Source organism: Balaenoptera borealis (genome assembly GCF_965194805.1).
Source record: "Balaenoptera borealis genome assembly, chromosome: 3".
In the NCBI taxonomy this organism is placed as follows: domain Eukaryota; kingdom Metazoa; phylum Chordata; class Mammalia; order Artiodactyla; family Balaenopteridae; genus Balaenoptera; species Balaenoptera borealis.
The window spans coordinates 166,929,310-166,944,664 of NC_138866.1; the positions used below are offsets into that span (position 1 = coordinate 166,929,310).

Below are 15,355 nucleotides of genomic sequence, written 5' to 3' on the forward strand. Positions count from 1 at the left end.
TAATAAGCACCAGCCTGATGAATGCCTTGATATGGTGTTGTCAGGGCTACTTGGCATAGCTGACCGTTGAATCAGGACCTCTCTGGAGGCAGAAGTCAACAACTGAATCTCAGAATTAGACAAGCCTTGATCAGATCGTTGAAGGATGTTAAGCCAAGTTTGCAGAGTGTTTCAAGGAGGAGGGAGTGACCAGCGGCATTGAATTCTGCTGATAGACCAAGGAAGATGGGTCTTGAGAACTCCTTTAGCAACATGGAGGCTGTTGGTGACCTTGACGGACAGTTTTGGAACCATGGTGGGGAGGAAGCCTGATTGGAACAGGGTTATGGGAGAAGAATCTGAGACGACAGATATTTTAAAAATTTGGCTGTCAAGAGGGTCGAGGTGTGGTAGCTCGAGGGCAAAGTAGGGTCAACAGAAGATTTTGTACTATTATTTTAGCATTTGGAAAAATACAGCTTTTAAAGGCTCAAAGTTGACATCTGAGTACTATTTTCCATACTGTTATGGCTTTTAAAAAATTTTATTGAAGTGTAGTTGTGTTGTGTTAATTTTTGCTGTACAGCAAAGTGATTCATTTATATATATATATATATATATATATATATATACACACACACACACACACACACACACACACACACATTCTTTTTAAAAAAATATTCTTTTCAATTACGGTTTATCATAGGATATTGAATACGGTTCCCTGTGCTGTACAGTCGGACCTTGTTGTTTATCCATCCTCTATATATTAGTTTGCGTCATACCATTATGGTTTTTAGAGACATTAACAGTGAGGCTGGAGATAGAGCTCTAACCTTTCTTGGGGTGTTCCGGTCAGGAGAAGCTCTTGGGGAAGAGGATGGCTGAGGAGTCTTGATGGATGGGAATGGTCAGCCTGAGGGGTAAGGTGGGTCCCCAGGCACTGGGCATGGGAAGAGGGGTGCAGTTATACAGGGCACAGTGCGGGCTGTGAGAGGGGAAGTGGTGGGAGAGAGGCTGGACCCTAGCAGGTTTTCAAGTACCAATTTAAGAGGTTGGGAAATCTTTAGGAGGGAATTTATTTCAAAGGAGTAGCTCCAAGTGTTTATAGAAAGGCAGTAGGTTGTGATCTCATGCGGAAAGAGTGAGGAGGATTAAGAGGCTTTAAGAATGTGTTTTATAAGCTACGTTTTAGAGGTCAGCCTGCTTCTGGGTGCATAAAGTTGCTTTAGAAGTGGAAGCTGATATTTAGGTTGATTAGGTCATCCTGCAGCTTGCTTGTGGTGAGTGGCTGGGGATGATGACTTTCTCTTTATTCGCCCCCAGGTTATTCATTCTTCTCCATTTCTCTTGGAGAGTTAATACCATTTGGTAAGGAAGAGTAGGAGTATAGTTTGTTTCAGGACTTTGTTCTTCAACAGCTCAACGATTCTAGAAATGACAAATTCTGGAGCCTGGCTCGACTCACAGCAGCGGGTTTCTTAAGAACTCTCTGGATGACATTGTAACCAGGGAATTACGCAGAGTAAGGACCAGTGAGTGAAGGGGATGCCAAGGGTGTGTGTGTGGTATGTGCGTGGTGTGTGTGTGTGGTGTGTGTTTTGTGTGTGTGTGGTGTGTGGTGTGCGTATGTGTGTGTGTGTGGTGGTGTGTGTGTGTGTGGTGTGTGTGTTTTCTACAAGCTTACTCTCCATGTTCTAGATGAACAGTTGATTTCAGCACTGAATCTATTAAAGAAATCTAGATAGATAAGGGTACAAAGGAACTCTGGGTTATTGGTATAGTAGTTTTTATGATAATGTTTAATAACTTTGAGAATTAGGGGCTGGACTGCCTTCTGTGCTGGTTAGAAATGACAGGGATTGATAATTCTTCATTTGTTATGTGTTCCATTTTTTGTGATTCTTAGTCATGGCTCTCTTAAAGATGCCCCTGGAGGGCTTCAAGGGTATGGATCGCCTGACCCCACCCCTGGAAGGTCAGAGTCAGCAGATCTGAGTAGGGTCCAGAATCTGTATTTTAACTCTCATTAATCTTGTGCCTCCTCTATCCCAGCCTCTCCTTTAAGAAAAAACTGTACCAAACATCACTGGTTAGGCTGGGAAAATGGAGTGTTACCTTGAATTGAACTTTTTATTAGTAATTCTGTGCTGTGGATGGTTTAGTAGCTAACGGCAAAAGGTATAGTTTAGTATATTTTCATTTAAGTACACAAGAGAATGATTATAGAAGTTTGAGAACAACTATGTTCTCTCTTCACATAATTTTAGAGCTTGATTTTATGTTACGTTGTGTGTATATGTATGTGTGTGTATGTATGTGTGTGCACATGCATGAACGTGCACACACACACACACACACACCCCTGCAGGTAGAAGTGTGTAACACTTGAAGTCTTTTTTCTTCCTTCTCCCCCAGTCCCACCCCCAGGGATAAACATTGCAAATTTTGGTGTGCATCCTTGGAGACATTGCCGTCTGCACACATACAAGTGTATGTAACTTTGTCTTTACAGAAATAGACTCAAGCACACATGCTGTTCTGAGCTTGCTTTGTTCACTTGTGGTCTTAACATTCTTCTGTGTCAGTATATTTAGACCTGTTTGTAGGGGTTACTTTGAGCCACCAAGGCAGGCAACCTCCTTTTCTTCAGATAGGCTGTGACATGAGCTTTTCAGACACACAGTATATGTTGCTTGCTTATTAGAATATCTCAGTAGATTGGATTGGGAGGATTAATAAGTATTTCATATCGGACCATGGGAAACCCAGCAAACTTCAGAGGAATTAATATTTCGTGTGCAGAGAGTTTTGCTCGTTTCTGCAGTTCCTATCACAATAGTGTATTGGCGTCTGAGCCAAAGGGACGTGCATGCAGGAGTGACTCCATCATCAAAAAAAGAAAATTGACTCAACCAAGGATAGGGAGCCACTTGAATTTTCAGTCAGTTGGGATATTCTTGATGAGGTCAATTCCCTTTCATGGCAGGAGGTTATCCCCGTGTAAATTGTTGTGTTCCCTTTTGGTGGTGCTAACTTGCTATCTGTTCTTTCATACAGGATCCAAACTACTGGATACAAGTGCATCGACTGGAACATGGAGACGGAGGGATTCTCGATCTCGACGACATCCTCTGTGACGTGGCGGATGATAAAGACAGAGTGAGTGCAAGTCCAGGAAAGCGGCTCTGAGCGCATTCTGTTAAGGGCGGGGGAGGGCGTGGGTGGGGGGAGCACTTTCCTTCCTGTTTCAGACACATGTATTTTAAAGGACATTTGGACCACTCATACTGGTATGTTTGTTTTATAATAAGTATCATGAATCTCCCCAGGGTATAATGCTTTTCTTGGTATCTGGGACTTAATACTAGGTTTTGAACTTTTAAAATTGCAGCGTTTTAAATGGAAATATCTTTAAGAGGTTTCCATGCCATCCGTCCCTTATTTTAACCAAATGTAACATCTTTCCTGACAACTCAGGCCTGTCATTATGCTCACTGTTTCCATGTGCGACATACAAGGTCTCTGTTCTGATCCCCGTGGTGGCCCATCCCAGCAGCTGGCACGGCCCGGCTGCATCCCAGCCTCCTCCCGGTGGGCTTGGCTTTCAGGAAGCCGCCCTTTCGTCCGTGGCTCCTCTCCGAGTGCCGTCACACTGCAACAGCACCTTCACTGTTGGCTGTGATGGAGGCATCACTGGCCTGTATCCACCCTCCTGTCTGTCCTCCTTGAGGGAATGAGGCAGAGGAGTGACTCAGAACGTGTTAGGAATCGGTGGCAGGATGTTGGGCTCTGGCACAGGAGTCAGCGGATTCTTGATTGCTGGAATCCAACTAGAGCAGCCTGTGGCCACACCCCCTCGTGTTTGACCTGCTGTGAGATGCTGGGAGGGCTGGCGGCCACATCCTCACCTGTTCATCGCGGCCTGTGATAGCTCAGCGTGGGCTGCGCAGCGAGGTGACTGCGTGGGGTCGAGGAAGGTAAATGGCCCAGTGCCCACTCCTGTTCCTCCCGGGAGCTCTCCAACCGCTGGCCCCTTGCCTCCGGGGCTGTGGGCTGGGCGAGCGCGGCTGCTGTGCTTATTCCCGCCTGCATTCCTGACAGCATAGCGCCTGGCTCAGAACCGGCCGATGTCTTATGTGTTTTCTTGAAATCTTAAGGAAAATGGAAACTTCCGGGGTACCAGGTATTGTGTAACGTCACGGATGTTTGATTCACTAGCCCCTGCCGTCGTGGGGTTTGTTCCCTGCAGCTACCGTGGGCTGGGAGCATGTGGTGTCAAAAATGCAGAACTTTCCTGCCTGTCTGTGATTTGCTGCTCTTTCTCCTGGGGTCAGTTCTCCTTGTCAGGCTCTTCTGTGAGCCAGGAATAGGGTGGCTCTCAAATCCTTTTCCTGCAATCCACATGAAGAGCATCCTCTAGAGACTTAAATTATAGTCATCTTATTGTGCAGCTCAGCTCCAGAGCTTAAACTACAGAAATTTATGAAGAATTTAAACAGGTTGCCCTTTCCCAGCCATAATGCTGGAAAGAGATGAACTAATGTGTTGTATTGAACTTTTAATATTTTCTCTTCTCCCTTCCTCTTCCTTTTCTTTTTTCTTTTTCTTTTTTTGGTTGTTTTTCTTCTATAAAATAATACAGCTTCTTATGAGGGAAAAGAAACATACAAATAAGGAAATAGTCACCCGTGACCCCCTTGCTGCTTAAAGCTCATTACTGCCGCTGTTTGAGTGGGCTTTGCATCCTGACGCTATTTTCCTTCAGAGACAGACACACACTTTTTTCCTCTTAAATAAAAAGGATTGAGTAGTAGCCTGCTTTTTTGGAGTTGATTATAAATACATTTCCACATCCATTAACCATAGCTATGCCGACATAGCTGCACAGTATTTTCTTTTAGGGATTTATGTGCTCTTTCATGCGTCCTGTTTTGGATTCTTGGATTTCTGTGGAGGAAGCTGAGTGGTCCTGTGTATGTCTTTTTTTTTTTTTTTTTTTTTAACCATATTTTATTTATTTATTTATTTATTTATTTATTTTTGGCTGTGTTGGGTCTTCGTTTCTGTGCGAGGGCTTCCTCCAGTTGCGGCAAGTGGGGACCACTCTTCATCGCGGTGCGCAGGCCTCTCACTATCGCGGCCTCTCTTGTTGCAGAGCACAGGCTCCAGTCGCGCAGGCTCAGTAATTGTGGCTCACGGGCCCAGTTGCTCCACGGCATGTGGGATCTTCCCAGACCAGGGCTCGAACCCATGTCCCCTGCATTGGCAGGCGGATTCTCAACCACTGCGCCACCAGGGAAGCCCCCTGTGTATGTCTTTTGCACCCAGCAGCAGTGGTGAGCATTCCTGTTTCTCCACCTGTTTCCTTCCTTCCTTCCTTCCTTCCTTCCTTTCTTTTAATTGAAGTGTAGTTGATTTACAATGTATGTTAGACTCAGGTGTACAGCAAAGTGATTCAGTTATATACATATACATATATTCTTTTTCAGATTCTTTTCCATTACAGGTTATTACAAGATAATGAAACCTGTTTCCTTTCTGATTGAACACAAATGTAGTTTTTCCCCTAGGTGGTGCCATCCTACCCTATTCTTCAGCCCACATGGTATAATACGCGCCGGGCAGGTTCATGGGGCACAACTAACGCTCCTCCCTGCACCCCCATCAGTGTTCACGCTCCAAACACAGTACATATTTTGAGTAGGTAGAGTATTGTGATGTAGATGTTCAGCCATAGGATTTTAAAAAGAACTTTAAAACCATATTGGGACTTATTTTATGGCCTTTTTGGTGGGCATTTCATGTGTACTTGAAAATAACGTGGACTCTGCAGCTGTTGGATCTATAAAGATCAACCAGGTTAAGGGGTTTGATGTTCTTGTTTAAATTTGGGGGCAATTTGTTACTCAGCAACTGAAAATAATACACTTTTCTTTCAGCACAACCATTAGATCGCACATAAAAACCAAAGGTAAAGGAAACTGTGTAATCTAAAACAGCTGCATATTGAAATCATAGGATAAACAAACTGTGTTTTAGATTTTATATTCTTATGTGAATTTGATGATAAATCTACATTTTCTGGAATCTTTTATTATATATCCTATGTAGGTTAAAAAAATCTTTTAACCTGAGAAAAAGGTTTTAAATATTAGTAAGTGAAATAAGTTTTCAGACAGTTTTACATCATGTGGATTAAATTCAGTTTTCAAATAGAAAAACGGTAGAGGGTACAAGGTACTGCTGACTAAAATAGTTTAAATCATTGTTTTATTTGTTCAGAAATATTTAAATATGTGTATGTGTATAATTAATTTAAATTTTTGAAGGAGCATCTTAAAGGACCCATTTTAAGTTATAACTGTGAAAATATAATTAATCCAGAATCCCAGCACCCAAATTCACCCGTGTTGATGGATGCATTTTTCAAAGTGAGGGATTGTGTGTAGTGAGTTGTATGGCTCTTTTCCATGGTTCTGAAACTTGATTCTGATTTAATCACCCTGGAGTGTTTTCAACTTTTCTTGGCAGTTTCTCTGGCTAAGGATCTTGACACCTATTTTGCTTTTAGGTTAGAAAAACATTCTCCTAAACAATAAAATTCCTCTTTAAAAACATGTCCTGTTTTAGGAAACTCCTCTGGGCACCTGAATTTTATTCCCCACCCCACCCCAGGGTGCTATTTCTGCTCACAAACTGTGAAAACAAGGCTTCAGTGGCCCTGCCTTCCTGTCAGTCTCTGTAATGGGGAAAACTCTCTCAGAGATACAGATTTTATACCTGGTCACTGAATCTGTAAAATTATGAAAAAATATTTTTTAATACAGGGAGATGAGGATTAAGAGGCAATAATTCAAATGATCACGGAAGAAAATTGAAGTATCTATTTAGCTGTAATTTTGCTCATTATCCTTTAGTTATTAGAGTTCAATGCACAGCACTGAGGAAGTTTTCATCTAGTGCCTATATGATTCCAATTCCAGGGTTTACCCAAATGTATTCAAAATGGTGTGAGTGTGGGTTGTCTTGTGTTCTTGGAGTAGGTTTGATTTTCTGAGACATAGACCATCCTAGGTCTACTTTGGGCATGAAGACGTGCCCTGTTTGTTCGTCCCGTCTGGACATTGCTGTTTCCAGGCAGGGTTGTCATGCTGCTCTGTTTACTCTTAGGATCTGATTCTCAGTCTTCTCATTGACATTCCGCCAAATTGTGAAAAGCTGAAGTGGATTTCACACCATCCCCAGCACCGTTTACAACAGCCGTAATGCGAGCCTTCCTGAGTGCTGCTGCGTTCTGTCTGAATTTCTTCCTCGTTTGCTCTTCGTTATTTATAATTTACTATCGGTGAGCCTCTCTCAGTTCTCTGTCCCTCCCGTCATTCCCTCTGTGAACTACAGTAAACTTAGTACATAGACGACAGAGTAAAAATCCTGGGCATTCACTCACTTCTCTCTCCAGTCTGGCACCTCGCACTGACCTTGGGTGGAAACAGGTTTCAGGGGGAAGTGACCAGCACTTAGAGTCGGGGGGTGGGGGGGAAGGGTGCTTTTGGCGGTTGGGGGGGGATCAGCAAGAAGAGTGTCTTTTTCTCACTCACACCATTGTTTTCTCTTTTATGTCTTTGGTGCTGAAGATGATTTAAGATGTGGCATCAAGCATTTCCTCTGTCACACTGGGGTGTCATTTTGTTTTGACCTAGAATGATGTCATGTGTGTTCTGTTTTGGGGATGACCTTGGGAAATAATCTTCCACTATTGGTGTCCTGCTTTTTGTACGAAGGGTTGGATGGGATAGCAATGTAAATTCTTTGAAGAGTTTGTGTGTTTAGAGTGGAGTCCAGGCACCGTGAAGGGTTGTTGTGGAGACTGTTGATTGCTGCTTGTTGGAAAGAAGCCAGGATTCTCTGGGGGACAGTCTGGCCAGTGTCCTCATGTAGAAGAATGTGGAGAAAAAGAAACTTTTAAAATGTATTGGGATTGTGGGCAAGCAGCAATTTCTACATGTCAGTGAAAGCTAGCACAGAGGCATTTATGGAATAGACAAGTCAAAGCTGCAGTGTGGAACCAAAGCTGAGTGCCCCTCCCCCCGCTGGATAAAGGTTAGGTAGAGAATTTTTTCAAACCAGGGTGCCCGAATAATAATAATAATTTAAGAGATAGCACATATAATAATTTTCTTTGAAAGAAAAGACTTTTAGTCTTTTTTTTTTTCTTTCAGTATTTTTAATTAATGTAATCTGTTTGCTGAGCACCTATTGTGTGCCAGGCATTGAGCTTAGTGCTGTGATACATTGTTGAACAAAAGTAGCCATGTTTCCTGCTCTACTGGGGCTTATGATCTATTGTGAGAGTCAGAATTTCTGATAGATAATGATTCTGAGGAAAAGGAACCATACTGTGAAAGATGTGCCCAACCAAGCTCAGGGTGAAGCAGGACTTGCCTTAAAAAAAAATGCAACCCGGCTGGAATCTGAAGGACAGCCAGGTGAGAACGAGGGGGTGTTAGGGGATCAGATTTACATGTGAGAAATATCCCCAGCTGAGTGTGTCAGGAATGAATGGGCAGGGGGCAGAGTGGACCCAGGGGGGCCAGTGTGTGGGTTTTGGGGGAGGTGGGAGACGGATATGGAGGAGAAGGTGGAGAGGTGGGGAGTAGGTAGATCTGTGGTGGCTTAATAGGTAAATGTGACGGTGAGGTTATTCCCCAAGGCAGGGAGTGCGTGCTAGGGGGGCGCTGACTTGGGACCCAGTGGGGAGATCAGGATTTAGTCCTGATTTTAGTCAGTTGGGGTGCCTTGGAGGTGTCAGTTAGGCAGTTGGATATTTGGAACAGAAGCGCAGACAGATGTGTGAATCTGATATAAATTTGTTAAAAAATCGGATTAAAACAACATTCAAAATATGGTCTAATTTTAGTGCAAACAGTTATGTACATTGGAAAGGGTTTAAGGGACTGACTGAAATAGTTATCTCTGAGGGTAGAGTAGGTGAATAACTGGGGATTTTGTTACTTTCTGTTTTTTAATTTCTCCATAATTCTCCTTCTGCCTAATTCCAATATGAAGAGAGCATTAGGCAGTTCTAAATTGAGGTTAGAATATAAACAACTTTTTTTTTTTTTTAACTTTAGTATGAATTGGCATAGGGAAGGAATGATTTAAAGAGTTTGCCACATTATATGTATAACTGATTCACTTTGTTATAAAGCAGAAACTAACACACCATTGTAAAGCAATTATACTTCAATAAAGATGTTAAAAAAAAAAAAGAGTTTGCTAACTTGGAATTGAAATAATTTGTATAAACAGACTTCGTTTAACTAGATGCCTTGATTAATTTCCTCCTAAATGGATTTCTTTGAGTTAGGTTCTGAAGAAGAAAATATTTAAATTAAATGCCAAGTAGAGCATTAAATGGCTAATTAATTAACTCAAAGGGATTATTTCCCAACATGTAAGTATTTCACGAGTACCGGTTCGCCCCCAGCTCATCAGTTTGTGGGTGGGTGGGTCGGGGAGCACAGGGCCAGGTGTAGCAGAGGTGGTGATGGGTGAGGGGTGTTAGTGCAAGGGAACAGAAAAGGGGGCCCGGGCCCTGCAGGGCCCCTCGGAAGCAGTGGGAGCTTTGGAGGTGGGGACTCTCTGTAGAGTCTTGGCTTGTCAGCCTTCCTGAGGGAGGCAGTGAGGACTTTGCTTGGCTGGAGCCGCCCGGTGAGTCAGGAGGAGTGGGGGACAGTTATCATGTTAATTGTAGGCTAGGGCTTGGTCCCCTGGTCTGCTGCATGTTGCTTTTCTATTGCTCCATCAGCAAGGCGCATCTTCTTTGGGGGGTCGGGGGAAGGAAGCCACACTGCCTGTGTCTGAATTCTGGCCCCATGACTTCTTTACTTTATGAGCAAAGTATTTAATCTCTCTAACCTCAGTTTTCCCATCCCTAAAGGGAGGTTAATGATTGTACCTACCTTACAAGGTCATATTAAGCTTAAGCCTGAGAATTTGTGTTAAAGTTTCAGCGTTGTGCTCGGCAAAAATAGGACCCCAGGAAATGGTAATAATAACTGTCCTCATTGTTGGTCACCATTGCTACCGCCATTCATTGAATTAGGTGAACTAGTCATTCTTAAATACCAGTTTCTAATGGTTTAAAAACAAACATATAAGCCAGGCTATCTTAGGTATTTGTTTTATAAAATGAATTTCTGTAGATATTCATTTTCATTTACATATTTTACATTCCTGTCGCTTTGAAGAGAGCTTGCTACATAATAGGTGCTCAGTAACAGTTGAGGGAAGAAATATGTTATTTTCTGCATCTTTAGAATTTGAGGATTCCTAGTATGCTATCAGTATGTATGTTCTTTTCTGAAAAGAAGCAAAGATCCCAGTTTTGATTTTTAGTATTTAGGAGCCAACAAGGACTGTATCATTAAAAACCAAAACAAACCAAGCCAAAAGTCTTGGAATCAAAAGCAAAGGCAACAAAAGCAAAAATAAACAAGTGGGAATACATCAAATTAAAAAGCTTCTGCTCAGCAAAGGAAACTACCAATAATAGGAAAAGGCAACCTACAGAATGGGAGAAAGTATTTGGAAACCATATATGTGATAAGGGGTAATGTCCAAAATACGTAAAGAACTCAAAAAACCAATCAGATCAAATAATGGACTGAGGAACTGAATAGACGTTTTTCCAAAGAAGACATACAAAATGACCAACAGGTACTTGAAAATGTGCTCAACATGACTGATCATCAGGGAAACACAACTCAAAACCACGGTATCACCTCACACCTGTTAGAATGGCTGTTATCAGAAGACAGGAGACGACAATTGTTGGCGAGGGTGCGGAGGAAAGGGAGGCCTTGTGCACTGTTGGTGGAAATGTAAATTGGTGCAGCCGCTATGGAAAACAGTATGTAAGTTTCTCAAAAAAATCAAAACTAAAACTACCAGAGGATCCAGCAATTCCTCCTCTGAGTACTTAGCCAAAGAAAATGAAAACATTGTCTTGAAAAAATGTCTGCTCTCCCATGTTCATTGAAGTATTATTCACAATTGCCAAGATATGGAAACAACCCAAGCGGCCGTCCACGGATGAATGGATAACCACACACACACACACACACACACACACACACACACAGAGGAATATTATTCAGCCATAAGGAAGACCAAAATCCTGTCATTTGTGACAACATAGATGGACCTTAGGGAATTTATGCTAAGTGAAATAAGCCAGAGAAAAAGAAATATGTATTGTATGATCTCATTTATATGTGAAATCTAAAAAGGCCAAACCCATAGAAACAGAGATTATAATGATGGTGGTTACCAGGGGCCAAAACGTGGGAGGAAAGGGGTGATGTTGGTTGAAGGGTGCACATTTAAGATGAATAAGTTCTGGGGAGGTAATGAACAGCATAGTGATTAGAGTTAGTAATACTGTATCACATGCTTGAAAGTTGCTAAGAGAGTAGATTTTCAGTGTTCTCACCACAGAAAAGATATGGTAATTATGTGACATGATACAGGTGTTAGCTAATACTAAGGTTATAATCATTCTGCAGTGTAATAAGTGCATCAAATCAACACTTTGTACACCTTAAACTTACACAATGTTATATGTCAGTTACATCTCAGTTAAAATTGGGGGGCAGGGGGAAGGAAGGCCTTGTTTACAGTCTTAAAATATTACTTGGCCAACACTGACAATTCTCCAGAAAAACAGCACATCTCAAAACAAGTGCTCCAGAATAAATGCTGTGAAAAGCTGTTTTATAATAACTTTCAACTTTTAAAATGTTTAGGTTTTCTTTTCTCTCCTATCTAGAGTGAAATGTATACAATTCAACTTTTCAGGTATATAATAAACTGTTTTCATCACAAAAAGGAAAAGAAGGAGGAAGGTAGATGACTGTTGGCTTCTTCCTCATTAATATTTTCTGAATAATTGGAGAAGTAATTATAGATGATAAACAAGATCATCCCATTCATTCATTCATACAGTTATTCATGTATAATTATGTAGAAAATAGCAGGGTTTTTTCCTCCTGGATTTTATAGTAAAAGAGGAGGAAAATAGGAAGAGCCTGGACCCTTTGATCCTCTTATAATTCCAAAATAAGTCAACTAATAAAACTGAAGCCTCATGTGCTATACACTGTAGCAGGATACTGCTGTAACTTTGTATCAGCCTTGAGAGTTGGATAGGTGGTAGTGTCCTTGGTTTGAGAAGAGGGAGAACCAAATATACTTCCTGAATCTGCAGATCTCTTTCGCTTCTTTGGGCGATTGACTGGTCCCAGATAACAAACATTTTTATCTTTGGTTGGGGTTGGAGAAAGAGGCTAGTTTAGCTAGTAAAAATATATTGATTTTAACGACTGTCTTTAATTTTGTTAGATCACTTATATGTAATCTTCTTATATGAGTGTTTGTTAAAATGCCGGGAGGTTAGTGCCATGTATAATTGTATCCCAATTATTGATTCCTATCACAGTTATTGATTATTATCACAATTATGGATGCCTCAAGTTCATGTATCAGACTAAAATTACAGCATCTGTTTGAGCAAAGGTTAAGCAGATCTTACAGATTCACTCATTCCTTCATTCATTTCATCTTTCTGACATTCATCCAACAAACGCTTTTCAGTCTCTAATATACCGGAGAAACAGCTGGAGGTGCTGAGGGAATATCGTGTTGGGGGGGTGTCCTCTTATCTCACAGAGCTCTCCTTGCAGTGAGGAAAAGAGACTCCAAAGGCAGTGAGTCTGGGCAAGGACAGCTCTCAGGAGGAGACAGGAGGGCTGGTTCCAGTGGCTGAGAAGGAGCCAGATCTGGGAAGAGCTGCAGGCAGTGAGTCTGGGCAAGGACAGCGCTCAGGAGGAGACAGGAGGGCTGGTTCCAGTGGCTGAGAAGGAGCCAGATCTGGGAAGAGCTGGAGGCAGAGGGAGCAGCGTGTACAGCAACCTGACGTGGAAAAAAGGGTCCTGGATCCTAAGCGAACGAGCGTGGCGTGGATGCAGCAGGCAGCTGGGAGGGGGGAAATGGTGGGGTTGGAGAGGAAGGGGGTGGTATTAAGGACTATATTAAGCAATTTGAGATTTGCTACTAAATGTAATAAAAAGCCCTTAAACTGTCAAACTGCGAAGTGATATAATTAGAGGTGTATCTTTAGAAGGCTGCTTTGGGAAGAATGCATTGTAGGTGTGAGCAGTGAGGGCAGAGAAGGTAGAGTGAGGGTGATTTTAGAGTCTTAACTGGAGCTAGGTGGGGGGTACTTTGGAGGTCCATTTCATTTAAATGCAAGATGTCAGGGTTGGAGACAGTCAAATCTCTTTCCTATTGAGACAAAATCATTTAACTGATTTTGCAATGCCTTTGAGACATCCAAGCAGAGATGTTAAGTAGGTCATTGGACATATAATTCTGAAGCTCAAGGGAAAGATTGGAGTTGGAGGTATGAATTTGGAAATGACAACTATATAGAATAGATGGTATTTAAAGGCATGTGACAAATAGCGTTTCCACGTGGCAGAAATTTGCAATCATTCTAACCTAGTCATTCTAACCAGTCTTTATTGGTTCCTCCAACGGTGCACACCTTCAGCTTAATACTTGCCTTCACTGTGATGGAAAATCCTAATAACATTTTAATTAGGAAATTAATGTTAAAATGTGGAAAAGGAACTCAAGTTCTTCTGAGTCAAAACATTTGAATGAGAGTAACATGAAATTTAGATTTTGAGGAAAACAACTGAGTGTAAAAGGCTATAAAGAGACAGCTCAGAGAGATGACTCCTCACATGAGGCAGTGATAGTATTATTTCTAAGACACGCACAGAAAATCCCACTCAGAAAGCCTTGAGAAATTTGTGAGTGCTATAACAATTTGATCTTAGATGGCAAGCACCTGACTGCCACCCAGGAAAGAGCTTATTTAATATAATAAAGGCACATAGTATAAAGTCAGAAACTCACCTGGAATAGTGGAATCCTAGAATCTGTATCCTGTATTTCAGAATTCTGATAGTCCCTGCACTGGAATGCCTAATAGATTGCTTAATTTCTTTCAAAATATTAAGCAACACTTCTTTTTAAGGGGACAGTCAAATGGCGATTGTCCTCAGGCATTTTGTTATTAGCAGTAGTGTGTAGTGTCAGCAGAGATTTCTCAGTACTAGGAACTTGAGACTGAAACCTAGCTGCAGTCACATTATTATTATTATTATTTTTTTAATAACAGCATCATTTTCTTTAATTTGGCTCAGACATGTTTATTGAGCACTTGTTCCATTCCAGGCAGAACTTGAGGTGTTGAAGGGAATAGGAAATGCTTGCCTTTGGGGAACCATCATAAAACAGGAAGATGAAAATGCTAACAAAATATTTTTCATCTAAAACACTTTTGTTCCACATTCTAGAATTTGGTTATCTCTTTTGTTTCTCTTTTTTTTCTTAGTCTAATTTAAAGTAATTCCAAGTACTTTTAAAGCAAGAAATGGTCCATAGGTAGGTGGGAATATTCAGGCTGGATAAGTTAGGAGGTATGTTCAGCGTCCAGACCAGAAATGCTTCTAATCCCTGGCAGTCTAGTGGTTAAGAGTTGGTGCTTTCACTGCCGAGGGTCCAGGTTCGATCCATGATTGGGGAACTAAGATCCCACAAGCTGAGCGGCACAGCCAAAAAAAAAAAAAAGAAAAAATAAGCCTTTCGCTCCCCCAGAAAGGCAGTCTTGAATAAAGATAATTCTGCCTTCAACTGACATAGCAGATGATTACTTTGTTTAACATTGTCCCCTTTAAAATTCCCCTACTTGTATGATTTATCAGCTAGATATTCTGGTATAGGCTAATGTTCGGTTATGTAGTTTTTTCAGTTATGTAGTTTGTTTAATGATTAGTGTGTGTTTTTAAAAATAATATTGGTGTGCCACTTGTGACAAAAATAAACTCTTAGGATTATGAGCTAAATTTAAAAATATTACCTTGACTGTACTTCCTTTCAGTCCTTGAGTTAGGCTGTGTGGGTCCCAAAGCACTGAGTTTTGTGGGGCTCTAGTGTTAATAGTACCATGAGTATTAATTGTGTTGTGAATATTTGTAGTGTTCAGTGCTCACTAGAAACTGAGTTCTCTGATTTCTCATCTACCTTGTTTTCCTGTCCCTCCTCACACTCAGCATCATTCAGTTAGACCTGAGATAAACTGCATGAACAATGCTCTTGCTGCCTTCAGAAGGGACATAAAACGCCCTCCTCTCCTTTCTGGGACAGAGGATGGGTGTTCCAGACTCCTATTTCATTTTTCTTGTGAATATTTTGTCCTATACTTTTCTGAGTAAAAGTATTTGAGCATCAGATCACTCCA

The 15,355-nt window shown here is 41.5% G+C and overlaps 1 protein-coding gene across 27 annotated transcripts in view; it reads left to right on the forward strand.

The window, feature by feature from the left end:
* PARD3 (par-3 family cell polarity regulator) overlaps window positions 1–15,355 on the forward strand; it is a 625,186-nt gene that overhangs the window by 103,898 nt on the left and 505,933 nt on the right. For all 27 annotated transcript variants that reach the window (XM_082385261.1, XM_082385255.1, XM_082385273.1 and 24 more), the window contains exon 2: window positions 3,043–3,144. In XM_082385261.1, coding sequence (XP_082241387.1) covers window positions 3,043–3,144 — 102 coding nt within the window. The remainder of the gene's footprint in view (window positions 1–3,042; window positions 3,145–15,355) is intronic.